At 48.0% G+C, this 27,102-nt stretch overlaps 1 protein-coding gene across 1 annotated transcript in view; it reads left to right on the forward strand.

Moving 5' to 3' along the window:
* DNAH10 (dynein, axonemal, heavy chain 10) overlaps nucleotides 1-27,102 on the forward strand; it is a 126,273-nt gene that overhangs the window by 71,681 nt on the left and 27,490 nt on the right. Inside the window, exons 47-60 of the mRNA XM_015419293.1 lie at nucleotides 2,791-3,051; nucleotides 3,318-3,490; nucleotides 4,789-4,882; nucleotides 7,153-7,320; nucleotides 10,137-10,319; nucleotides 11,291-11,462; nucleotides 14,165-14,368; nucleotides 16,439-16,519; nucleotides 16,827-17,024; nucleotides 18,566-18,727; nucleotides 19,495-19,669; nucleotides 22,282-22,463; nucleotides 24,399-24,535; nucleotides 26,769-26,986. Coding sequence (XP_015274779.1) covers nucleotides 2,791-3,051; nucleotides 3,318-3,490; nucleotides 4,789-4,882; nucleotides 7,153-7,320; nucleotides 10,137-10,319; nucleotides 11,291-11,462; nucleotides 14,165-14,368; nucleotides 16,439-16,519; nucleotides 16,827-17,024; nucleotides 18,566-18,727; nucleotides 19,495-19,669; nucleotides 22,282-22,463; nucleotides 24,399-24,535; nucleotides 26,769-26,986 — 2,408 coding nt within the window. The remainder of the gene's footprint in view (nucleotides 1-2,790; nucleotides 3,052-3,317; nucleotides 3,491-4,788; nucleotides 4,883-7,152; nucleotides 7,321-10,136; nucleotides 10,320-11,290; nucleotides 11,463-14,164; nucleotides 14,369-16,438; nucleotides 16,520-16,826; nucleotides 17,025-18,565; nucleotides 18,728-19,494; nucleotides 19,670-22,281; nucleotides 22,464-24,398; nucleotides 24,536-26,768; nucleotides 26,987-27,102) is intronic.

The following is a 27,102-nucleotide window of genomic DNA, read 5'->3' on the forward strand; positions in this document are numbered from 1 at the left end:
CTGAAAAGGACACATCCAACTAGGAAAGATCCCCATCTATTCCTTTCATATACGTCACCACGCCTGGGGACTCGTATAACAGCCCAGCGTCTATCCAAGTGGATAGTGGAGTTGATACGTCTTTGTTACCTCCTGGCAAAACAGCCGTTGCCTGGTCCCATCAGAGCTCACTCCACTAGGGCTCTTGCGACATCTACGGCTTTTCTCAAAGGTGTGCCAGTATAACAGCCCAGCGTCTATCCAAGTGGATAGTGGAGTTGATACGTCTTTGTTACCTCCTGGCAAAACAGCCGTTGCCTGGTCCCATCAGAGCTCACTCCACTAGGGCTCTTGCGACATCTACGGCTTTTCTGAAAGGTGTGCCAATACATGACATCTGCAAAGCTGCCACATGGGCTACGCCTAATACATTCATCAGACATTACGCCCTCGACGTCCGACGCACCAATGACAGCATCGGCCGTCACGTTTTGTCTTCAGCCCAGCGATGAACATCCTGCCAGCACCCTCCTCCAGGTAGGATATGGCACGCTAGTCTCCCATTGGTGTGAAGCACAGAGACCACGAAGAAGATAAACAGGTTGCTTACCAGTAACTGGTGATCTTCGAGTGGTCATCTGTGCATTCACACCACCCGCCCTCCTTCCCCTCTGCTGTCAGCTCCTAATTTTTTGATAGGTGTTGATTGGCGGCAGTGCTTTGAAGGAACTGGCGGGATCTCCGCGCCCGTCCCTCTGGGCATGCGTGCTGGGGTTCTTGCGCATGCTCAGTGGGACCCGCGCGAAAATCCTTTGAAACATAGCTTGCTACAGCACCGGTCGGGTCAGCGCAGGCGCACTAAACCCATTGGTGTGAATGCACAGATGACCACTCGAAGATCACCAGTTACTGGTAAGCAACCTGTTTTTATATATATGGTGTGAAACTTTCCTTCTGTCTTTCTGCCCCGTCTGTCCGTTGGGATCAGCTGAGGTGCAAGACAGGATTCAGGCGCTTTCTGTCGTCCTTGGTTTCCACCCTCTGGTCTTCTGTGTTCCCTCTTCCCGGCTGGCTAAGCAAGGCAACCCAGATTATTGTACCATCACTTATATGGTGAATGTTCTCGCCAGTGTGGTCGTTGACACGAGCCACTTCCACGTGGGAATCTTGCCCTGTGTGGCCAGCTGGACGCACCTGCTGGGGCGAGGGGAGCTTCCACACAGTGTCACGCTCGTTCTGCAAAAGTTGCTTCCCTGTTGCCGCAAGAGGAATCTCTGGAGCGGCTGTGGGCAAAAGCAGCCACGTGGGGAGCGGGTGGAGCTAAGTACTACCTTCAGAATGGTGGCATTCGGTCTGTGTTCCCTCTGAGCCGAGTTAGTGTGAGCTAGCTCACCGTTTTTTTAGCCTCTAGCTCACACAGTTTTGTCTTAGCTCAGGAAGGATGATTCCAGAGCAAACTAATTTATGTAGTAGCCAATGCTCCCTCTAAGTCGTGGAGTCTTTTTTGCTCTGGAGCCATCCTTCACGAGCTAAGGCAAAATCTGTGAGCCGGAGGCTAAAAAACTGTGAGCTAGCTCACACTAACTCAGCTTAGAGAGGACACCAGTAGCCAAATTGCCCACTCACAACTTGAATGCCAGAAGTTCACAAAGTAGAATTTTTGCTCACAAGACTCCACAGCTTAGAGGGAACATTGCATTCGGTTTCATGTCCCCTCCCCTCATGGGCTTTCCCCACCCCCCGACCTCCACAGCTGAGCCATGGTGCTTTGAACACTGGCTTCGCTGGGAAGGCGGAAAGGGGGGTTGCCCAGCATGGGGGGAGCATGATGAATGTCAAGGAGGACTGGGGGAGGGGAGGGGCAGGGAAAGCTGCGTGCAGTGCCTGAACGGTGCATGTTGTTCCTGTACATTGTTTGCTCCCACTTCTACAGGCGCCATGGTTTTAATTAGATCTTTTTAATGTATGCTGCCACGTAAACCTATGTTGAAATGCAGCTCCAGACCTGGCCTTGTGGAACTGCCTCCCACTGGAGGTTAGGAGGTCATTGGCCTTGCCGGCTTTGCAGGGGGAGAAGGCAGATTTAATGTTCAGATAAATAAACAATACTGGGTTCAAGCTGGAGGGAAAGTTCACTTTAGGATGCTGCAGAGAGGAGACAGAATTGGGTAAACTTACCTTGGCCCAGTCTGCATCTAGCATTTACCCCGTTGTTTTACCAAACCCACACTGGAACAGAAAAAGATGTGGCTCAAAACCACATTCGAATACCCCGGGCCAACACCGTACTGACTGAACAGTCACCCCTGAATGGCCATAAAACGGCCATTAATCTATTCAGATGGCTACCAAAAAAACAGAGAGATCAAACAAAGTGAAAGCGCCCTGCAGTCTGGACACTGCCATAAAATCCGACAATCAAAGTGAAAGCGGCATGCAAGCAGAGGGGAATTTCTGGTCCAGGGTGGGTTTGATAAAACAGTGGAGCAAATGCTAGATGCGGATTGGGCCCTTGTCTCTCTTCCACCGATGCAAGCCACTCGTAGAAGAGAGAGAAGAACATGATTGTACCTGATCCTCCTGTGGGCATTGCTGCAGTGCCCCATGCTATCATGCCGTTTGTGGGAGAGTCCCTCCCAACCCCCCAAGAGGGCTTTCAGAGCAAACAACAGGCTTCTGTGGAGGTGGGGAAAGACCCGCTCCACCAACTCCTTCCTTGCTGGATTCAGTCACATTGTTAATGATAACGTGGCAGCGTGTTGGCAGTTCAGTCTCCTTGTGTCCACATGTCTCCTTCCCTGTTGTCCAAAGGTTGATGAATACGGCACCCAGCAGCCCATTGCCCTGTTGAAGTTACTCTTAGAGAAAGGCGCTCTCTACGACCGGGGAAAGGAGATGACCTGCAAATACCTCCGTGACCTTGGCTTCGTGGCTTCCATGGGCAAAGCTGGTGGAGGTCGGAACGAAGTGGATCCGAGGTTCATTTCGCTCTTCAGCGTTTTCAACGTTCCTTTTCCTTCTGTGGAATCCCTGCATTTGATATACGCCTCCATCCTAAAAGGCCACACTGCGGTAATCTGAAGTCTTGATCTAGATAGATAGGTAGATGAAACCATTGCACTTTCTTCAGAGAAGATCAGAATAGAACCCTTAAGGTCGTGTCTAGGACCCGTCAATGAAATGATGCCCCTCTCTGCGTGAGCTCCAGGGAAGGTGCTCCCTCCCCCCCTAAAATGTATGATTATCGTGTGCTGGATTAATTGTGATGGAAGATGCTTCAGGCAAGCATTTCCACACAGGAATCTCTTGAAGAGATCCTCCCTGTCTTGCGTTTGTAGACTTTTACCGAAGCAGTCGCCGCCATTGCTGAGAAGTTGACCACCTGCACTTTGACACTCTATGACATGATCGTCCGGGACCTTCCTCCGACGCCTTCCAAGTTCCATTATATCTTCAACTTGCGGGATCTCTCCCGGGTTTACAACGGGCTCGTTCAAACAACCCCGGAACGGTGAGTGTGGCTTGGATGTGGCTTGTTGCTGGGCTTGTGACTATACTCCGGATGTTTTATCTGAATAGAGCAGGGGACCCCAACGTGGCACCCGTGGGCACCAGGGCACCCACCAATGTCTTTCCTGGTGCCTGCCAAGTGTTTCTAAAAGGTGGGCGGGGCCAGATGGGTTTTTTGCCCAGCAGGGCTTCTGATTGGCTATTAGAGAGCTGACTGGCAGATTTTTTTTTAAAAAAAAGTTGCTTCAGCAGCAGCTGCCACCACTGCACAAGTATCTTCACAGTGTGACTGAACGGGAGCGGTGTGTGTGCAAGAAAATATCTTTAAACACCTTCATTTCAAAAGGCATCCTGTTAAGCAGAGCTTCTGTTTGAAATGTTGAAGAGTTACTATTAGAGTTTGGCATCTCCTCACTCTTGGACATTTTGTGGTTGCATCCATAGAATCATAGAATCGCAGAGTTGGAAGGGGTCATTCAGGCCATCTAGTCCACCCCCCTGTTCAGTGCAGGATCAGCCTAATAGAGCATCCCTGACCAGTGTTTGTCCAGCCGCTGCTTCAGGACTGCCAGGGAGGGAGAGCTCACCACCACCCTAGGCAGCTGATTCCACTGTCACACAACTCTGACTGTAAAGAAGTTTTTCCTGATATCCAGCCGGTACCTTCCCTCCTTTAATTTAAACCCATGATTGTGAGTCCTATCTTCTGCTGCCAACAGGAACAGCTCCCTGCCCTCCTCTGAGTGACAGCCCTTCAAATGCTTAAAGAGAGCAATCATGTCCTCCCTCAACCTCCTCTTCTCCAGACTAAACATTCCCAAGTCCCTCAGCCTTTCCTCACAGGGCTTGGTCTCCAGGCCCCCCATCATCCTCATGTACCTGCTCCATTCTGTCCACATCCTTTTTGAAGTGAGGCCTCCAGAACTGCACACAATACTCCAGATGCGGCCTGACCAATGCAGTGTATAGCAGGACTATGACATCTTGCGATTTGGATGTTATGCATCTGTTGATACACCCCAAGATCGTATTAGCCTTTTTTGTCGCTGCATCACACTGGCTGCTCATATTTATTTTATAGTCCATCCATACTCCAAGATCTTCTTCACACACACTGCTATTCCAAAGGTCCTTGGAGGCTCAAAAAGCTTGGGGACTCCCAAATTAGAGCATGCTGACTCAGACATTATTCACAGTTAGATTAGAGGGGGCAGACAGTTTACAAATTCTGACCTGGGTATCCCACATAATCTTATAAATTGATTTGGCTGTTTTCATTCCATTGTTGTTCTGATGCAGGTTCCAGACAGTGGCACAGATGGTGAGAGTCTGGAGGAATGAGTGTCTCCGGGTTTTCCATGACAGACTGATCAATGAAGTAGACAAAAATCTGGTTAGTCCTTTTCTCCTGGTTCTATTAACTTACTTTTAATTGGATTAGTTAAAGGCAATGATGTTCTCAGTCGTTTCGCACCAGCAGTGAAATTGTAGGTTCAGCTGGCATCTCCTTTGCCTTGGTTTTCTCCTTTACATCCAAGGGACTCTGCAATTTTGCAGTCACAGGAAGTTGCTGAAACATCTTTGCTTACAGAATTTGAAGGGTAGAGAGAAAGTGGACGCTGCCGTTGGTTAGGCAAAAAATAGGATCCAAAGGTCATGTAGAAAAGAAGATCTTGGAGACTCCTAAGGGCTCTCAAAATGGCTTACAATCGCCTTCCCTTCCTCTCCTCACAACAGGCACCTTGTGAGGTAGGTGGGGCTGAGAGAGTTTGGAGAGAACTGGGACTAGCCCAAGGTCACCCAGTTGGCTACATGTGGAGGAGTGGGGAATCAAACCCAGTTCTCCCAGATTAGAGTCCGTTGCTGTTAACCACTAGACCTGCTAGCTCTCTGGGGAGTTTTGCTAGGACAGCCACGCAATCTCTCACTGCCAGGCTACTTTAACACACACATTGCTATACTGAATATATTTGGGGAGGGGGCATGGCTCAGTGGTAGAGCATCTGCTTTGCATGCAAAAGATCCCACGTTCGATCCCCGGAATCTCCAGTTAAAAGGATCTTGTAGCGATTAATGTGAAAGACCTCTGCCTGAGATCCTGGAGAGCTGCTGCCAGTCTGAGTAGACAATAGTGACTTTAATGGACCAAGGTGTGACTAAATAGTAAAGTATTTCACCCATCTCCCTTCAGTGCCAGTGAGGAAAGTAGCAGAAGCAATCCTGCAATATATAAAGCTGGGGCCTCTAGATCCTTGTGCAACACCTTATGTATGTGGAAAAGTATACTTTGTAAAATGACCAAAAGAAAGAGACTCCCCCCCCCCCACCCAAAAAAGAATGGCTTGATGAGGAATAAATATGTACTAGGGAGTACGGAATGTTGAGAGTCAGGACCGATTTACACATGCTGAGGAACGAGGTGGCAGAATATTGAGGTGGCGGAATGGAATGTTCATCATCAGTGTGGTGCAGTGGTTAGAGTGCTGGACTGGGATCTTGGAGACCCCGGTTCAAATCCCCACTCTCCCATGGAAGCTTGCTGGAAGACCTTGGGCTGGCGGCGACACACTTTCAGCCTAACCTACTTTGCAGGGTGGTTGTGAAGATAAAATGGCGGAGAGGAGAATGTTGAAGGCCATTTTGGGAGGAGAAGCAAATGGAACGAAAATGAAAACGTTGGACTTCGGGTGACGGTGGATTCCAGCTCTGAATGTTCTTTTTCGTGCAAAGCGCCATGCAAGCCAGCATAGGAGGGGGAAGGCTCCTGCCGTTTCTCTGGTTTTCTACTTTCAGGCAGTTGTCTGAAGTGCTGCTGTCCATTCTGTCACTTTATCCTCTCCTTATTTGCCTGCAGTGAATAAATCAGGCTTCAGCTAAAGGGAAAAACGGGGAAGGGAAAGTAGATCAGTGAAGCACACACAAGTTTATAGAATCCTGAAAGGAGAGATGTCGGGAGTGGAGTGATTTCCAAACTGGTCAATCCAGCCAATGATTTCTTGCAGTTTATAATTGTCATAATTTCAGATAGAATCATAGAGTTGGAAGGGACTTTCAGGGTCATCCAGTCCAGCCCCCTGCACAGTGCAGGAAATCCACAAATACCTCCCTCCAACACACACGCCCAGTGACCCCTGTTCCATGCCCAGAAGATTACCAAAAAAACTCCAGGATCTCCAGCCAAACTGGCCTGGAGAAAAAATGCTTCCTGACCCCAACGTGGCGATCAGCACTTTCCCTGGGTGTGTTAGTTGTAGAATCTCCTTTGGACACTCTCACAATCACTAAATTAACTTGCTTACTGCGACCCACTGTCATTAACAGTATTTGGAGACTTCAGCACAGCTGACAAGGCTGTAGCTCCATGTGGTTTTGAAGGTCCCAGGTTCCATTCCCGGCATCTCCAGAAACAGGTTTTAGGTAGCAGGACAAGAAAGTTTCGGCCAGTACTGACAATCCTGCAAGAGTTGGACCAATGATTTTACTCGGCGCAAGGAAGCTTTTTGTGCTCTTATGCTTGTGAAGGTGAATTCAGCAGAGGCTTGTTTATGTGAATGATCAAGTTAGTGCGAGAGTTCCTGCCAAGCCAGAATGGACAGGATCGATCCGAAATAGGGACCTTACATTGCATGAGTTGATAATTCCATTCTTTATATATCCCAAAAGGTCCAGGGCCACATAAAGGGCTTAGTCGAGGAGCATTTCACCGATGACGTGGAGCAGGTTATGAGAGACCCGATCCTTTTTGGAGACTTCAGAATGGCCCTGAACGAAAGTGAGCCTCGTGTTTATGAAGACATCCAGGACTACGATGCAGCCAAAGCCCTCTTCCAGGTATTAAGTCTACATCACACGGAAGGGGACTCACTCTGTGCATAACAGGAGGCTTGAGTGGACTTTGAGCCTGCCCATGGTCAAGTTTTCTCTGTAACTGTGAGAATAAAGTTTGAGTCCAGTGGCACCTTTAAGACCAACAAAGGTTAATTCTGGGTATGAGCTTTCGTCTGCATGCACACTTCTTCAAATACAGTAAAACAAGATGTCCTCAACCATTACATATAGGTAGAAAGAGGGTGGGATGGAGGGTTAGTTGCCAGGAAGGGCTAGTTAGACTCAAGATGCATAAGTAACTGAGTAATTATAACTGAGATTGAATTAAAGCAGTTGGGAAAATCTGAATTGCAGTAAATTAGCATACAAATACAAGAGTTAACAAACATATGTGAAAACTGAGTTTGGGTCCAGTGGCACCTTTAAGACCAACAAAGTTTAATTCTGTGTGTAAGTTAAAACGGAGTCACATAACATGTGTAGTGAGATAAGAAGCAGATATCTCTGTTAAGCCCTGGGAGTTCCATTGTCTTGAGTGTTGTAATAACTTGGAATCCAGCAATCTCCCATTCCAGTCTTTTTCTGAAACTCCTTTGCAATAAAACAGCTAAGAGGTCCCCCATTGAGTGCCCCGGGAGGATGAAATGTTCTTCTATGGGTTTTCTCAGTGTTGTGATTCTTGATTATGTTTGGCAGTCAGGTTTCATTTGTTTTTTTTATTGTTATGATTGTTTTAAAGTTTGTCATAAATGATCTCAGGGAGAATCCTGGACAGTCAGCCAATATGCTAAATGGGTCTTGGGAGTGTAACAAAAGCTCAGATAGCCACACAAGGCAGCTGCGGGGAGCTTCAGATGTTGCTGTGCTAGTTATCTGTGTGTGTATACAGTGACGTCGAGCTGTAGCCGACTTATGGTGACCCTGTAGTGTTTCCAAGGCAAGAGACGTTCAGAGGTGGTTGGCCATTGCCTGCACCTGTGTAGCGACCCTGGACTTCCTTGGTTTTAGCTTCAAGGGAAAGTTCAGGTTAGATTTGATCTAGAACCCACTGATTTGTCTTTTTGGCGGTCCACAATATCCATAACTGACAATCCTGCAAGAATCCATCCAAATACTAACCAGGCCCGACTCTGCTTTGCTTCCAAGATCTGATGAGGTCAGGCCAGTCTGGGCATCCGGGCCAGTGCAGTTGTCTTTAGCTTAACTCAGTATTGAAGTGCAGGTTCCCCCAAAGCACATAGAAGAAGGCACTCTCCTGCGATTAACCAAAGCCTTTGAAATCCTTTCATATCAGAAGGATATCAGTTGATATTCACTACAATTAAGTCCCATTATACACCCTGATCTGGATGGCACCGGCTAGCCTGATGTTGGCAAATGTTGGAAGCTAAGCAGCATTGGCCCTGGTTAATATTTAGATGGGAGACCCCCAAGGAAGTCCAGGCTTGCTAAGAAAAGGAAAGGCAGAGAGAAACACCTCAGCATCTTTCGCCTTGAAAACCTTATGGGATTGGCATAAGTCGGCTGCAACTTGATGATGCTTTTGTTAGAGAATAAAACTGATATTTGATTTATATTTGCTGCCAGACACTACATGGACTGTGCACACACACCCATAGGCTCAAAGAAAGCTGTACAAGTCACCTGTTGTGACATTACACAGAGAAAGTGACTGCACTAAGCCTCACATATTAATGAGGTTTCAAATACACAGCTACCAGCCTGAGGGAGAAAGCACACATCGCCATTGTTGTCAGCAGAAACAACAACTTAGGGGAAAGCAGCCCCCATTGATGAACTGTTGAAAGACACGTAGTCCACATCTCTGCTCTACATCTGAATCAACGTTTCCGGCCAGATGTACCTTTGATGACTAGGGAATGGTCAAGCTTCATCTACACATCAAGGAGATTCCTTGACGCCAAGTTTCACACTTGCCCAGATGCCATCCCTTGAGTTAGGGTCTTAAGTTACAATATTGGCCCAACCCTTTAGGTAGCCACCCCTCACTACACGCACCAATGAGATTAGTTTTGGGACGGACTAACAGGTAGGTGGGTCCACAGGCTGGCACAGATGCCACCCACCCAAAGATCCACCTATAAAAAGTAAGGACCAGTCGCCTGGCCCTTGCTAGCCGCATCTCCCCCAACACCCCCTGTCTGCTTTCATTCCCCTTTTGTCCAGCTTTCTATCCCCAACCCTTGCCTCCTCTGCCCACACAAGCTGGCTGGTTCTAGCTGTGTGTTCAATCCCCCTAGAATTCTTTTCTCCCCATCCATTCTTCATTGGAACTGACAAGCTTCAGGACAGATAAGTATTGCTCTCCATCACCCCACCTGCGAATGCAAAAGTGACTGTAACTCTGTATTTCTAAGGAACTTGATTGAGTGTGTGAGTGCATCTGTATTGTTTGTATGTGATTTATATAATCTTACGTAAAAGACAATTATTTTGAACAACACCAGCCTCGACTCCTTCTACTGGTAACCCCTGGGCGGGATTTGGACCTTGGTATAGCTGGCCAGCACCCAGTCTAAAATAAGCCAATTGCTGTAGATAAAGCAGTTCGGCTAACACTTTCCACCACCATGTCCATTATATACCGGTGACAATGCCAGCCCAAAGTATCCATTCTGTAGGTACTCATAAGACCACCAAGAGAACAACACGTATTTTTTTTTCACGATCTGAAAACTTACCTTTTCGCGTTCCTTTCATTCCTCCCCCTCAGTGTATTGTTTATCACGCTGCACCTGTTAAAGGGATTACGGGAAGCACACACCAAATCTGCCACCTCTCCTTGTGTTTTCCTGCAGGAGATTCTCGAAGAGTATAATGAAATGAACACCAAAATGAACCTGGTGCTGTTTGACGATGCCCTGGAGCACTTAACCCGCATTCACCGTATCATAAGGATGGACCGGGGTCATGCTTTGCTTGTAGGGGGCTCGGGAAAGCAGTCCCTCACGAGACTGGCGGCTTACACAGCAGGATCTGAGGTCAGCGGCTTCCTTAAAATCCAGCTGTCCTTCCCTCCGTGCATCAGATTTCCCCCTTGCCCTCTTCCCAAGAACACACAGTAGTATCAAGAGAAAAGTAGTGGGATGTGACTATTGAGCCACTAGAGCAAGGGACCCCAAGCTTTTTGAGCCTGTGAGCCCCTTTGGAATTCTGGCATAGTGTGGTGGGTGCAGCCACAGAATGGCTTCCACAGGAGGCGGAGCCAGCCACAAGATGGCAGTCACACAGCGAAGGTCCTTGTGCTGTGGCGGCAGCTGCCGCCAAAGCCACATTTTTAAAAAATCTGCTGAGCCAATCAAATCTCCAGTGTCCAATCAGAAGCCTTGCTGGGCAAAAGCCCCACCTGGCCCTACCCACTTCCTGCAAACCCTTTGCTGGCTTCAGAAAAGTTGCTGACGGGCGCCGTGGCACCCACAGGGACCATGTTGACCCCTGCCCTAGAGGAACCCCTGAGCATCTGCAGCCCCAGGTAATGTGCCTGAGCCAAATAGCCTTGTGTTGCTCCTGAAGGACAGTTAGGCTTTGACTTTGGTAGATTTCTGGAGGGAGGTAATTCCAACTCTCTAGTAGTATCATATTCTGATCTGATCTAATTTATTACAGCAAGAGCCAGTAAAACAGTACAATTCTGATATAAGAAAGATTAAAACAATAATAACATAGCAACAGTATAAAAACATTAACAAGAGAAAATTAATAAAATCAGTAAAATAAAATAATATTAATAAGAGACTCATACAGTTTTTTCAGCTAAAATAAGTTTAAGTTTAGCTAAGCAACAAAATTGTGCCACAGCGTAAGTCACTGAGCTCTGATCGTCTTCTAGGAGGAATTTACGAAGGACTTCTGGCCTAAAGTTAGGATAAGACTGCAGAGGGCTAAATCTAGACAGAAGGGGTAGGTAGTGTCATATTAAAACAACGCAAGTAATGTAATATTCCATCTTTAGATCTTCGAAATAGTATTGAGCCGTGGATATGGAGAAAACAATTTCCGGGAAGATCTGAAGACCTTGTATACAAAACTTGGGCTTGAGAATAGGATGATGGTATTCCTGTTTACAGACGCTCACGTAGCTGAAGAGGGATTTTTGGAGCTCATCAACAACATGCTAACATCCGGTAACTTTAAGCAGGGGGCTTTGCTTCAGTTCTCCACTTGCAGAAATGTGAATAATTAAATGATCCAGGGCTCTTTTTGTAGCAGGAACTTATTTGCATATTAAGTGACACACCCCTAATGTAGCCAATCCTCCAAGAGTTTACAGAACTGTAAGCTCTTGGAGGATTGGCTACATTAGGGGTGTGTCACTTAATATGCAAATAAGTTCCTGCTACAAAAAGAGCCCTGAAAATCCCAACTTTGCAGTCAGCTTGTGAGGATAGAGTAGATAAGGGATAATGACAACTGTACCTGACATTGTGTGTAATAATACGAGGTAAGACCTGTAAAGCACTTTATAAGAAGAAAAGTATTACAGAGCCAGTTTGGTGTAGTGATTAAGAGCACGGGCTCTAATCTGGGAGAACCAGGTTTGATTCCCCACTCCTCCACTTGCAGCTGCTGGTGTGACCTTGGTTCAGTCACAAATCTTTTCAGAGCTGTTCTCTCAAGGGCAGTTCTCAAGATAGCTCTCTCAGCCCCACCTACCTCACGGGGTGTCTGTTGTGGGGAGGGGAAAGGGAAACAGATTGTAAGCCACTCTGCGACTCCTTTGGGTTGTGACGGGCGGGGTATAAACCCAATCTCTTCTGCTTCTTCTCTCTCTCCTCTCCTTGCCTCCACTGCTGCCGCTGTTCTAGGCTGATGACATCAACAGCCCTTGGAACTCTCCATGGTGCTGGATGTTGGGAGGTACCAGGAACGTAGTGTTGGGTAGCCCCTTATTAGTGATAGTGTCTTCTTGGGTCTGCATTTGGCTATGGAAAATAGCCCCCCCTCACCGCCGTGCTCCATTAGACTGCCCGGCTTATGTTGTGTAGGCAGATGTATTGTTTCTATGTTTGCTGATGTGTGGTGGTTCCATTGTCAGAATTCCACTTTATGGCTCCTTTGTGGTTCTCCTTCCTGCTGCAGTTGGGTCTATCTACAAGTGGGCGATGTTTCTTCTCTGGAAGAGAATGCAGTTATTTCTTTGTGGTTTCTGTGCATCACACTGACGGATTGTACCTGTGCAGACCCACGATTCAGAAACTGCTAGAGTTAGCGCTTAGGTGGGGTAGTCCTCTCCACCTCAGAGAAGCTGCTTGGACTGCGTATGCCCAAGAGGGAGGAGTCGCACTCTCTCAGTCCGTTCCCTTTCATCTGCTGCGGTGGGAGCCTTGACTGGGAGCCTTCTACATGAGATACTTTCTTTCAGAGGTATTTGCCTCCGTTGGGTTTCTCCTGCGCAGGACCTGCAGCTTGCCCACACCCAGCTCGTGGAGAAGCCCTTGATCCGTGCCACTGTTAAAGCAGCATTTTTTGATTGCCGTCTTTCCAACAAGGAAGGCTAGTGAACTTTGTGCCGTATGGTCTGACCTGCCTTCTCTGCAGTTGCAGTAGGATAAAGCAGTCATCTATCTAGACATTCCCTTCCTCCCCAAGGCAGTATCAGGTTTCTGCTTCAGTCAGATTCTCATGCACGGTGTCACCTCCTGGAGATTCAGCTGCTGGATTTCTCAGACTGGTCATGTTGTCCTTTGAGTTGGCCCATGATCGACTTCCTCAGAGACTCCGGGCTTGTTGCATCAGAGCTGTGGCCACATCCTTGGCGTTCCGCAGAGGGATCTTGATTCCTGAGTTCCGCTGGGCAGCCGCTTGGTCCCAGCCCTTCTGCCTTTCTGAAGCCCTGTGCCCTAGACGTCAGGGCCAGGAAAGGGGCATCCTTTGGCAGAGCAGTCTCAAGCACCACCACCTGCCTCTAGTTAAATCAGTCCATTCGTCTGTACCCATAGAGACCACAAAGAAGGAAAGACAGGTGCCTTACCGACAGAGTTTTGTTCTAGGTATAAGCTTTCATGTGGATGCACGCTTCTTCAGATATTCTTCAGAAATGTGTAAGCACACGAAAGCTTATACAAAGAAGAAGAGATTGAGACTCTGTGTGAAGGGCAGAGCATAAATCCAGAGTCGTTTACAATCTCCTTTCCCTTCCCCTCCCCACAACAGACAATCTGCGAGGTAGGTGGGGCTGAGAGAGCTCTCTCAAGGACTGCCCGTGCAAGAACAGCTCTGCAAGAACTTGTAACTGACCCAAGGTCACATCAGCAGCTGCACGTGGAGGAGTGGGGAATCAAACCCGGTTCTCCCAGATTAGAGTCCGTGCTCCTAACCACTACACCAAACTTTGTTGGTCTTAAAGATGCCACTGGACTCAAACTTTGTTGGACTCAAACCAACATGGCTACCCAACTGGATCTAGGTTCCTTCCCTGTAACTGTTGCTCTTTGAGAGGTCATCTGTGCATTCACTTGACCCATCCACCTTCCTTAAACTTGCTGGGGTGCCTTTAACTTGCTGTGGTGTATGCTTACATTTTGGAAACAGCTGAATGAGAAGGCACAGCTCCACACATCTGGGCATGCATGATCTGAAGCCGCTGCTTTGAGGGGAGAGGATTCCCACTCCTAAATGCTACCTCTAAAAGCTTTCAGATCAAGGCTTAGTGCCAGTGCAAACCCTATGCGTGCATTTGCACTAATGGCCACTCGAAGAACAACGATTCCAAGCGAGCAAACTGTATTTGTGAGACTGTCCACTATATAGAATAGAAATTCAACAGTAATTTTTGGATCCTCCCTTCTCATAACTCCTCTGTTGCCGTTGTTGTTTTTAAAAACAGGAATAGTTCCGGCCCTTTTCCCAGATGATGAGAGAGAAACTATTTTGAGCACGATTACAAGTGAAGCCATGAAAGCTGGAAGTGCCCCAGCCAAAGAAAGCGTCTGGCAGTACTTTGTCAACAAGAGTGCCAACAACCTTCACATTGTCCTTGGGATGTCCCCTGTCGGAGAGACACTGAGAACACGCTGTCGGAATTTTCCAGGTACCCCCTGGATAGTAGAAACATGAATACGCAAGAAATGGATGCAGTGCGTTAATTGCGGTTTTTTAAAAAAATGTAGAATAGTGTCTTTTAACTCTGTATTCCGAAGAAGCCCAGGGTTCCTTAGAAACATATCAGGGGTCCCCCAATATTTATGGTTCAAGCACTTATTCCAAAACCCCTACCAGCTCCAGAAATATGGGAAGATGATAAGATAGTCTCATTCTGCCCAGTCAGCTCTTCTAAAGAGGTGACCTCAGTATTTTAGAGATTACTTGAGTAAGTCCTGTAAAATGGGACTGTGGACAGCAGAAGAGACATGTGGGGATAACTGGAACTCTGTGGGAGCAATCCTAAGCAGGTCTACTCAGAAGTCTTGTAAGATGAGACTTAGTACCAGGAAAGTTCCTTAGGATCGCAGCCTATATCATTTTATACGAAGTACTGGTGATCTCCTTCAACGAAAACTGCCATACAATCTCTACCCACCATTTTTAATTACAATGCTTTTGTTGTGTCTGCTGATTTCCTTAATGCAATAGGGAACCCCTGTTTTTAATGTTGTATGAAAAAGAAAAATGAAACCTAAATAAATGGATGTGGGGGGGCAAGTCATAAGAACATAAGAAGAGCTCTGCTGGATGACACTAGTGGTCCATCTAGTCCAGCATCTGGTCTCACACAGTAGCCAACCAGTTCCTCTGGAGAGCCAGCAGCAGGGCATAGAGGCTGAGGCCTTCATAAGAGCATCAGAAGAGCCCTGCTGGATCAGACCAGTGAGGGTCCCTCTAGTCCAGCATCCTGTCTCACACAGAGGCCAACCAGTTCCTCTGGAGGGCCAACAACAGGGCAAAAGAGGCCGAGGCCTTCCCCTGAGAAGAACCTCAGAAGATCCCTGCTGGATCAGACCAGTGAGGGTCCATCTAGTCCAGCATCCTGCCTCACACAGTGGCCAGCCAGTTCCTCTGAATGGCCAACAACAGGGCAGAGAGGCTGAGGCCTTCCCCTGACAAGAATTTCAGAAGAGCCCTGCTGGATCAGACCAGTGAGGGTCCCTCTAGTCCAGCATCCTGTCTCACACAGAGGCCAACCAGTTCCTCTGGAGGGCCAACAACAGGGCAGAGAGGCCGAGGCCTTCCCCTGACAAGAACCTCAGAAGAGCCCTGCTGGATCAGACCAGTGAGGGTCCATCTAGTCCAGCATCCTGCCTCATATAGTGGCCAACCAGTTCCTCTGGAGGGCCAACCACAGGGCATGGAGGCCGAGGCCTTCCCTTGATGTTGCCTCCTGACCACGGGATTCAGGGCAGACAAATTTCCCTGAAAAGACAGCCCATTGCTACCAATATTGCTCTGCAATTGACAACCATGGGGGGGGGGGGAGTTGGGTCTGTTTTCCGGCGACCTTTCGGTTTGCCCAGGGCATGAATGAACTCTGTAATAGCCCAGACTAGCCCAGTGTCCTCAGAGCCTGGCTGCTAAGCAGGGCTGACCATGGGATGGGAGCCCACCAAGGAAGACCAGGATTGCTGTGCAAAGGCAGGCAAGGGCAAACCACCTCTCTTGCGTTGAAAACCCCACGAGGTGGAACTTCATGGGGGGTCACCATGAGTCAGCTGTGACTTGACCTTTCCCAATGACGTCTGATAGGTCTGGCCCATGCTCTGTGTGAACAGCACACCCTGGAATCCTCTGCAGTGTACGACTTTCCATGTCAGATATGCAGGAGTTCCTGAGAAAATGAGATAACAAGGAAAAGATTCCCTGCAAATGGGACGTTTAAAAGCAGACAGTTTGGGAGACAGAACTTTTCAAGTTACGCAGGAGTCCTTTCAAATGAGATGTTCCTCATGCGTTGAGCGTGCACAATCCCTGTCAGCCAGCAGCTTTATACCACTGCCGACTCTTAAGAATACAGGTGGCGGTGTTCGCACAAGGGCAGCAAAAGATCTCAATGTACGCAGTGTAGAGAGAGAAAAGGAATGACTGGAGAAGGCAGGGTTCACTCGCTGCTCCCCACCTGTTCTCAGCCACGGGGGCTCCTTTACCATCTTCTTATTTACCTTTCAAGGTCTTGTCAACAACACTGGGATCGACTGGTTCTTGCCCTGGCCAGCTCAGGCACTCTATGCAGTTGCCAAGTTCTTTCTGGGTGAGTAACGTTCTTGACATCTCTTGGGAATCTGTGACATGCACAAAAATGCTTTGGGGGGGGGGGGAGGACGGCACTTGAGGCTTGCAGGGCAGTAGATGTCTGGTTTAAATGCCTTGCTAAACTCTCTGAGGCAAGTATGTCTTGTTGATTTCTTAGAGCCAGTTAGCACCTTACAGCGGGTACTTCTTGTCCACTTTAAACTGGACCCTCTCTTTCCTGCATTTCTACACAGTGGGATTTTGATCGCCAGCCCATGCTCAATGTCTCTTTGCTACTTTACTTCTCTGAGAACCTTCTTTTCCAGGAGGAAACCCTCTGATACCACCAGACAACACGGAGGCGGTCATCGAACACACCGTTATGGTGCACGACTCCGTAGGGGACTTCAGCAAGAAATTTCTACAGAAGCTCAGGCGCAGCAACTACGTCACCCCCAAAAATTTCCTTGACTTCATTAACACATATGCCAAGCTGCTGGAAGAGAAGAATCTGTTCATTTTGGGTAACATTTGTGGTTTTAATGCATTTTGCAAATCTCCAGTCAGTTCGAACACTATCAGAAGACAGGTGACAACCAGTGTTCCCTCTAAGCTGAGTTAGTATGAGCTGGCCCACAGTTTTTTTAGCCTCCGGCTCACACATTTTTGTCTTAGCTCAGGAAGGGTGGGTCCAGAGCAAACTAATTTATGCAGTAGCCAAATCGCTGGCTCAGAACTTTAATGCCAGTAGCTCACAAAGTGGAATTTTGGCTCACAAGACTCCACAGCTTAGAGGGAACGGTTTAGTGTATAAATGGGGCTGTAAGTACAACGTGGCACTACCTTAATGGCCCAGGCTAGCACAATCTCGTCATATCTCAGCTGCTAAGCAGGGTCGGCCCAGGTTAGTATTTGGGTGGGAGACCAGCAAGGACGTCCAGGGTTGGTGCAGAGAGGCAGGCGATGGCAAACCACCCCTGAGCGTTTCTTGCCTTGGAAACCCTCAGGGGGTTGTTGCCAAAAGTCAGCTGTGACCTGATGGCACTTTCCTCCACCGCCAAGTTAAAACGTGATTTTACAGAGGCTCAGAAAAGACACAGCATACTGTCTACACAACTCATCATCCTTACAATTGTGGCGCTTTTAAAAACGGATGTGTTTCTTAGCTCGTGAAGACAGATACGATGAGATGTTTTCAGGTTCCACTCTGTGCTTGGCCTCAATTATGGAAAGTGTCTGCTTTGGCTTGGGTGGAGCTGTGCTCAAGGCCCAGCTTGCTTTGTGCGTTTATTATGGTCGTTGTGCCTGCTTGGGGTGGGTGGGGGCAGTTTACAAAATTTTATTGTCGTTTTTTTCCCCATTTTTATCTAACTTATTTTTATTGTTTCAGCTGGGTAGCTGTGTAGAAGAGCAAGATTCAAGTCCAGTAGCACCTTAAACCAGGGGTGTCAAACACAAGGCCCGGGGGCCATAACTGGCCCATGATCCAGAGCTCTTATGTGACCCACGAGCAGCTAGTGCAAAGGAGGGAACAGTAGACTGTTCAGTGGGGGGAGTGGATGGAGCCACTCCAATTGTGGCTTCAGCATGGCGGAACAACCTCATCTGCAGCAGTCAAGCAGCGTGGGAGCGCCTACCCAGGCCTGTACTACTGGCTCTCCAGTCCACCTGTATTGATTTTCCTTTGCACCCCCCTCCCAGCCCATGAGGCCTTGCAGTGAGGATACACCAACTTGGAACTTACCAGCTGCTGTCCTTTATACAGTTTATATCTCCAGTAGCTGGCATTACATTTTATGGCACACATGGCCCGGCCTGACAAAAGTTACATTTATGTCAGATCTGGCCCTCGTAACAAATGAGTTCGACACTTCTGGATAAGTTTTCAAGAGGCAAAGCTCTGGCGCCCGACCAAGGGAGCTCTGACTCTCGAAAGCTTATACCCTGAAGCTCTTATTGGCCTTTAAGGTGCTACTGGACTCAAATCTTATTTCATCTTACATCTGAGGCTGTAATGGCTTTTGTCCATTTGCAATAAACACCTCCTTCCCCTTGTATCTCCAAGCCCAGTGCAAACGTCTGGAGGGTGGTCTAGACAAACTGAAAGAAGCTTCCATTCAGCTGGACGAGCTCAACCTGAAGCTGGCGGAACAAAAGATTGTGCTGGCAGAGAAGTCAGCTGCGTGCGAAGCCCTGCTTGCAGAGATAGCAACTAACACAGCGATTGGCAAGTGTTGCTTACAGCTGTCCTTCCCTGGGTTTTGGCATACCTGCCCCACAAAATGAGTAGGGCCGCTTGGGGTCAGCCCCAGTAGTGGGAGAGAACGTTTTCCAAGAACTTTTGGACGACCTAAAGGTGGTGCCCCCTGCCCCTTTCCAGCCATTTCGTGTCTTATCAGTCTTGCATCCTAGGCAAATTATAAGGTTCTTTTTCTTCCAACTGTGCTCTTCTAAATCTGAATTTTCACCAATATTGTTTTGCTGAAGGAGGATCAGATCAAAAGCAGTCCTCCACTCCATGTGGTCATCTCTGAATTTACTTCTAGATTTTAAGAACATAAGAACAGAAGAGAAGCCAATGTTGGATCAGGTCAATGGCCCATCCAGTCCAATACTGCTAGTAACCTAACTTCTAGAGAAGGGGTTGAATTGTGTTGTGGCTATTCCAGCAGTCGAGCTCAAAGAAAGAATATTCCCTCTCCGGCGTTTTATTTCTTTCCTTGCCTGCCTTCTTGCCTTTGACATATGAATAAACCACTGTTTTTAGGGTTCTTACCCGTCCTCCAAAGATTTTTGTGTGCCGATGTAAAGATAAAGAGGAGCAGCAGACATACACACGACTCCCTAGATTTAGGCAACCCTGGGATCTCCCCCTTCTCTGCTACTCTCACAAAAGCATTTTCTTCTCAGTTTCGTAGCTCATACTAACAAGGAACGCTGATAGCTTTTGCAGGGAGTCGTGTTTTCCTCACTCACACTTTTCACACTCCTTAGCTGAGGAGAAGAAGAAACTGGCCGAAGAAAAGGCCATCGAGATAGAAGAGCAGAATAAAATCATTGCCGTGGAGAAGAGGGAAGCCGAGACGGCCCTGGAGGAAGCCATGCCCATCTTGGAAGCAGCCAAGCTGGAACTGCAGAAGCTCGACAAGTCGGATGTCACAGAGATTAGGTACGGGGGGGGAGCTGTCATGGTAGACTCTGGTGGATACAGTCGTTATGAGCTAGGGTTACCGGCTCCTGGTTAGGAAATTTGGGGGGTGGACTTTGGTGAGGGGAGGTATCGTGCCATAGAGTCCACCTTTCAAAGCAACCATTTCCTGCAGGGGAACTGATCCCTGTTGCCTGGCGATCAGTTGTAAACCCAGGAGATCTCCAGCTACCACCTGGAGGTTGGCAACCCTATAATATGCTGGCTTATTAGTTTCAGAGCGCTATTTCTGTGGCCCTCTTCAGGGCCCACAAACAGGTTTAATGCCTATTTTTGTTTACATATCTCATCTGTGTTATTAGTTTGCTGACATTTATCTTCTTTGTGCTGCAGTAGACAGTTGAAATGTCCCGTCCTTGGGACAAGGAGACAAGCACAACTTTCCTTCCGTACTCCGAGTTTGTCTATATCTCAGCAACAAGAGAACCCTGATTTTATTGGGATCCCCCCCTTTTTTTCTCCCATCCCCCAAATACTAGAACTCGAGGGCATCATCGGCCTCTATGCCCTGTTGTTGGCCCTCCAGGGGAACTGGTTGGCTACTGTGAGACAGGATGCTGGACTAGATGGACCCTCACTGGTCTGATCCAGCAGGGCGCTTCTTATGTTCTTATGAAGGCCTCGGCCTCTATGCCCTGTTGTTGGCCCTCCAGAGGAACTGGTTGACCACTGTGTGAGACAGGATGCTGGACTGGATGGACCACTGGCCTCATCCAGCGGGGCTCTTCTTGTGTGCTTATATTTTTCCCCCAACACTTTATTTTCTTTTTGCTTGTGGTCCTTTACTGCAAAATTGTACTTAGTATTTAAATCTCTTTCCTTCTTATCAGTTTTGTTGGAAATGGTACCAGATCCTTCCCTTATCCGTGACAGATGAGTGAGGGAGAGAGAGGCTTTTGTGCCCCCTCCCCCAGTCAGTTTTGGAAAGAAAACCAGTCCCTTACAGAATTACTTACTACAGTGACACAGCATGAGAGTGAAGATAAGAAAAGGGGCAGTGTTCATTCCAGCTTTTTTGTTTGTCTGTTTAGTTCTGCAGTTCTCAAAGCCAAGCCTGTTCCGCCTTGGACAATCCCAGCCAAGCCAAGGGCTGTTTGTTCCAATGAATTTGAAACTTGATATTTCAGGGTTTTTAACTGACAACATTGCTAAGCGGTTTGCAAAAAAAACAGCATCTGGGGAATTGGTTGCTGGGAGGGGTGCAGCAATTCAGTCCGAGCAAAAATGAAAGGGATTTCAGTTAACATAAGAACATAAAGAGAAGCCAATGTTGGATCAGGCCAATGGCCCATCTAGTCCAACACTCTGTGTCACACAGTGGCCAAAAATGCCAGGTGCCATCAGGAGGTCCAGCAGTGGTGCCAGAACTCCAGAAGCCCTTCCACCGTCCGTCCCCCCCAAGCACCAAGAATACAGAGCATCAATTGCCCCAGAGCTCCTATCTATAAAGGTAAAGGTTTTCCTTGCTCGAAAGCTAGTCGAATCCGACTCTAGGGGGCAGTGCTCATCTCCATTTCCAAGCCAAAGAGCCAGTGCTGTCCAAAGACGTTTCTCTGGTCATGTAGCCGGCATGACTAAATGCCAAGGCACATTTATTTATTTATTTATTTATTCGATTTATATACCGCCCTAACCCCCCCATGGGGGTCACATGGAACGCTGTTACCTTTCTGTCAAAGTGGTACATATTTATTTACTTGCAATTTCATGCCTTCAAACTGCTAGGTTGGCAGGAGCTGGGGCCAGAGACAGGAGCTCACTCCGTCACGCGGCACTTGAGTCTCGAACTGCCAAACTACAGACCTTCCAGTCTGCAGCTCAGCGTCTTTAACTTCGGAGCCACCGCGGCTTGTGGCTTGTGGCTCATAGCCACTGATGGACTTCTGCTCCACATGCTTATCTAATTCCCTCCTGAAGCCATCTATGCTTGTAGCCGCCACCACCTCCTGGGGCAGTGAATTCCATGTGTTCATCTCTCTTTGGGTGAAGAACTACTTCCTTTTATCTGTTCTAACTCGACTGCCCAGCAAATGTCATGGAGTGCCCAGGAGTTCTTGTATTGTGAGAAAGGGAGAAAAGTACTTCTTTCTCTACCTGCTCTATCCCATGCATAATTTTATAAATCTCGATCATGTCACCCCTCAGCCGTCGTTTCTCCAAGCTAAAGAGCCCCAAGTGCTTCAACTTTTCTTCATAGAAGAAGAAGAGAAGAGATTGGATTTATACCCCGCCCTTCACTATCCAAAGGTGTTTCAGAGCGGCTTACAAACTCCTTTCCCTTCCCCTCCCCACAACAGACACCCTTGTGAGGTAGGTGGGGCTGAGAGAGCTCTGACAGAAACTGCTCTTTTTCAAGAACAGCTGTGCCAGAACTATGGCTTGCCCAAGGTCATCCAGCAGGTGCAAGTGGAGGAGTGGGGAATCAAACCCGGTTCTCCCAGATTAGAGTCCGCACACTTCACCACTACACTAAACTGGCTCATAGAGAAAGGGTTCCAGGGTTCTTCCTTGGATTCCATTATTGCACCAGCAAGAGCTTCTGAGGACGTCCGTTGCCTTTTTGCACCTTTCAGGTCTTTCGCCAAGCCTCCCAAGCAGGTGCAGACGGTCTGCGAGTGCATCCTCATCATGAGAGGCTACAAGGAACTCAACTGGAAGACGGCCAAAGGGATGATGTCCGAGGCGAACTTCCTCCGGAACCTTATGGAAATTGACTTTGATGGGATTACTCAGACCCAAGTGAAGTCAGTGCGAGGTAGATGGCTCGGCGGGATGGATCAGGTGCCTGGAACTGAGCTCCAGGGACGGATGGCGCAAATGCCCTGGCATCCTTTGGAGGGAGTCAGACGTTTAGTGAATGACCCAGCGATTTTGCTGGAAGTTTCTTTTTTATGTGTAACGCACTTCCTTGTACTGAGTACCAATGGCTCCCTCTAAGCTGCGGAGTCTTGTGAGCAAAAATTCTACTTTGTGAGCTACTGGCATTGAAGTTGTGAGCAAGCGATTTGGCTGCTGCACAGATTAGTTTGCTCTGGAGCAGTGTTCCTTCTAAGCCGAGTGAGTGTGAGCTAGCTCACAATTTTTTAGCCTCCCGCTCACACATTTTTGTGTTAGCTCAGGAAGGATGGCTCCAGAGCAAACTAATTTATGCAATACTCAAATTGCTCGCTCACAACGTCAATGCCAGTAGCTCACAAAGTAGAATTTTTGCTCACAAGATTCCACAGCTTAGAGGGGACATTGCTATGGAGCCATCCTTCCTGAGCGAAGGCAAAAATGTGTCAACCAGAAGATAAAAAACTGTGAGCTAGCTCACACTAACTCAGCTTAGAGGGAACACTGCTGAGTACCACCTTTGGTAAGGGGGCTCTCCCAAGTCCCAAGAGGAGAATCGGTGGAAACCAGTGCAACCTTACGAATGAACACTGGTACTTTATTTAGCTCTTTATTTTTTTTATTACAAAAAAAGAAGCACCGACTGAAACCAAAATGGGGCTGGCTCAGGCACGAACCATGTCTGACTGTCAGACATAAGAGAACGAATGTTTCCAAGCACCCTGGGGCCCAATTCAGCTCAGGCGTGCAGTGCTGGGGGAGCAGGGACTTCAGATCCTCATCTTGTGCAGTTTTCCCAAATGGAAACCACCATGAGAAGGCCCTATTCGTCCCACGGCGAACTGATGTAATGTGTAATTTGGATCTCAGTGCCTGGATGGGGGGGGGTCTCCTGAGAAGTCTGTCTCTAAGTCACTCAGAGTTCCATAAGAGAAAAGGTTTGTGTGAGAGAGAGAAAGAGAGAAATACTGGGTTCAAGACGCATTGCAGTGAACAGCTCTACTTTATTAAGTGATTTCAGGAACAAGACTAAAACACCAGGGCAAAAGCCCTGTTTAAATAGCACGCAAAAACCCACACTCAAACACACCCAGCTCCCAACGACAGGCTATTTACATAACATTAGTTTCTTATTGGTCATTTCCAGAGACCTGGTGGGCTATTTACCAGTCCCTGGTAAAGGCTCCTGGAATGTTCCTGACCTAGTACATAACAGTGTGTGTATATGTATAACAGCAGAGAATACATTTTTAAATTGGGTTTACTCTGCTGCTTCTGGCCTATTCCGTTTGAGTGCTTTTTATTGCTTTTACCATTGCTTCTATTAGTGTTTTGATTGTGGTGTGAAGAAGAACAGGGTAGGAATCTTGAAAATCAAGAAACACCCTAACCGGAAGGGGTTCAAAAAACAATCACGAATACTCTTGATTCACAGACTCACTGATAACAGTTGCTCATTGATTGAAGTGGAACTGTAACAGATGAGGGGCTGTGGCTCAGTGGCAGAGCTTCAGCTCGGCATGCAGTAGGCCCCAGGTTCGATCCCTGGCTTCCCCAGTTTAAAGAACGAGGTTGGAGGTGACGTGAAAGACCTCCGCCTGAGACCCTGGAGAGCCACTGTCAGTAGACAAGACTGACTTTGATGGATCGAGGGTCTGATTCAGTATCAGGCCCCCGCAGGTGTCCACGTGTTCATGAATCTACTGATCCAACCAATTATAACATCTGTCCCTAAAAATTAATTTTCTATTTTGGGTGATGCTGCTATAAGAGCTTCATTTGTTTTAACTTGTCTCTCTGAAATTACATTTCAAATTAGAAGGTCGTGTTTTTTGTTTTGTTTTTTTCATTTGAGGGTTGCTGAAAACCTTGAACACGACTGTTGAAGAAATGGAAGCGGTCAGCAGAGCTGGCCTGGGGATGCTGAAATTCGTTGAGGCCGTGATGAGCTACTGCGACGTCTTCAAGGAAGTCAAGCCTAAGAGAGAAAAGGTATGAGGCCCGAGAAGCTTCCAAAGGAGGGGCTGACGAGGAGAAGTAAGATGGGACGTGCCCTTTCTGGGAATCCCAGGCAGCACTGGGGGATGTAGTAGAAGCCACAGATAAGAGATCACGGGAGGAAGTGGAATTCCAAAAACAACATCCATGACAAAAATAACAAAGAGTCAATAAAGATAAGTTGTAAAAATGTTTACTGTAGTAATTTCTGTAGAAAATTTTCTTCTATTATCGCTCACACGCTAACGAATACTGCGCAATGAAAACAATTCGTTTCACAATATTTGCTTTATCTGAGTGTGTAGCAATCCCAGTTCTTATCAATTACCAACTCTTGAAGGAAACACTCCATGTTGACTCTCTAATAACAGAACCCAAGGTCTTCACATGGTAAATGTTTTTGCAACTTATCTTTATTGACACTTTGTTATTTTTGTCACGGATGTTGTTTTTGGAATTCCAGCATTGGGGAATGGGGATGTTGCAGCAGACTGACATTGGCTTTATAGCAGTTTGATATTCATGGCTCCCCCTGAAGAATCTTAAGGACTGAAATCTGGCGAGTGTTCTTTTTCAGATGTCCCACACACCCCCACTCACAGAACTACAGCTCCCACGGTTTCCTATGCTGAGGAAATTATTATTAGCTTTGATTACTAACCACAATGAGCAACGGAAACCTCCATATCCAGCGGCAGTGTCCTCTGAAACCCAGCGCTAGGCACCAACATCAGGGGAAGACTTTGGCCTTAATGTCCTGCTTGTTGGCCATCCGGAGGAACCGGTTGGCTGCTGTGTGAAACAGGATGTTGGACTAGATGGATCCTCATTGGTCTGATCCAGCAGGGCTCTTCTTAGGTTCTTATGGCTCACGTGCTATGCTGTAGGTCTCTTTTTCCCTTGCTGTTTTGGTGGTACTCTGGCAGAACAGATTGCTCACCGGGCTGAGACAGACACGCAGCAATGGCCGGGGCTTTTTCTTTTTACTGTAGAAGAAGAAGAAGAAGTAGAAGAAGAAGAAGAGATTGGATTTATACCACACCCTTTACTACCCAAAGGAGTCTCAGAGCAGCTTACAACCTCCTTTCCCTTCCCCTCCCCACAACAGACACCCTGCGAGAGAGGTGGGGCTGAGAGAGCTCTGACAGAAACTGCTCTTTTTCAAGGACAACTCTTATCAGAACTACGGCTTGCCCAAGGTCATCCAGCCAGGTCCAAGTGGAGGAGTGGGGAATCAAGTCCGGTTCTCCCAGATTAGAATCTGCGCACTTAACCACTACACCAAACTGGCTCTATCAGCACCTTTTGGGTTGGGCCTCCCCTAAATCCTCATCCTTGTGCACCAGCCCACCCCACTATACCCCCCCCCCCAAAAAAAAACCAGACTGGGACCCTCAGGAACAGCCTGGTGGGGGTGTGCAGGAGGAAGGGGGGGATTGGTAGAAATTGGCACAACCTTATCTGTTTTTACACCAGAAGGCCCTGGCAGTGCCTTTCCATGACTAAACTGATAGTATGCTCTGCCAATCACAGCTGGCCCCACCTATCACGTTGTGCCATTTTTATTGTTATTTATTTATTTTGCTGCTGCTGCTGTGAGCAAAGCCAAGGGGCATGGCTTACTCTGTCTCTGTGCTTGCTCTCATGCTGCATACACCTTGAACCTCAGAGCTGCCTCTCGTTACTGGCAACCAAGGTATGGGGACAGGCACCTTCTCCTAAGGAACTGTACCACCATGGTGCACGTATCCTACGGTACCACCACGGTGCAGCAGAAGACCACAGTGAGCTGTATGGACTTGTTTGGGGGGGGGGGGACATGTAGTCCCCAGGGGAAGCTGACATTTTGGCGGGATCTTACGATAACTTGTCGTAGTGGTTAAGTGCGCGGACTCTAATCTGGGAGAACCAGGTTTGATTCCCCACTCCTCCACTTGCAGCTGCTGGATGACCTTGAGCAAGCCGTAGTTCGGTCAGAGCTGTCCTCTCAAGGGCAGTTCTCTCAGAGCTCTCTCAGCCCCACCTACCTCACAGGGTGTCTGTTGTGGGGAGGGGAAGGGAAAGGAGTTTGTAAGCCGCTCTGGGACTCCCTTGGGTAGTGAAGGGTGGGGTATAAATCCAATCTCCTCCTCCTCCTCCTTCTTCACTTCTGGGCGTCAAGTGGCCATCGAGCGCCAAAAGCATGTTGACTTCCGGTTTTGCAAGCTGCATTTTTCCTCCCCCACAGGTGGCCCGACTGGAACGGAATTTCTTCTTAAGCAAGCGGGAGCTGGAGAAGATCCAGGCCGAGCTGCTGGCCATTCAGAACGAGCTGAAAGCGCTGGGCGACAAATACGAGGCCGCCATCCGGGAGAAGCAGCAGCTCCAGGAAGAAGCGGAGATTATGGAACGTCGGCTCATTGCCGCCGACAAACTCATCTCCGGCTTGGGATCGGAAAACATCAGGCAGGTGGAGGGCCACCGGAGGGGCAGGATGCTTTTCCTGGAAAGGGCTGTTAGGGGGCGGTATTTTTCTCGGAGAAGGGAAGACAGCATAAGATAACCCGATCTCGTCAGACCTC

This window comes from Gekko japonicus, unplaced genomic scaffold (genome assembly GCF_001447785.1).
Source record: "Gekko japonicus isolate JY-2015 unplaced genomic scaffold, Gekko_japonicus_V1.1 scaffold181, whole genome shotgun sequence".
Lineage (NCBI taxonomy): Eukaryota > Metazoa > Chordata > Lepidosauria > Squamata > Gekkonidae > Gekko > Gekko japonicus.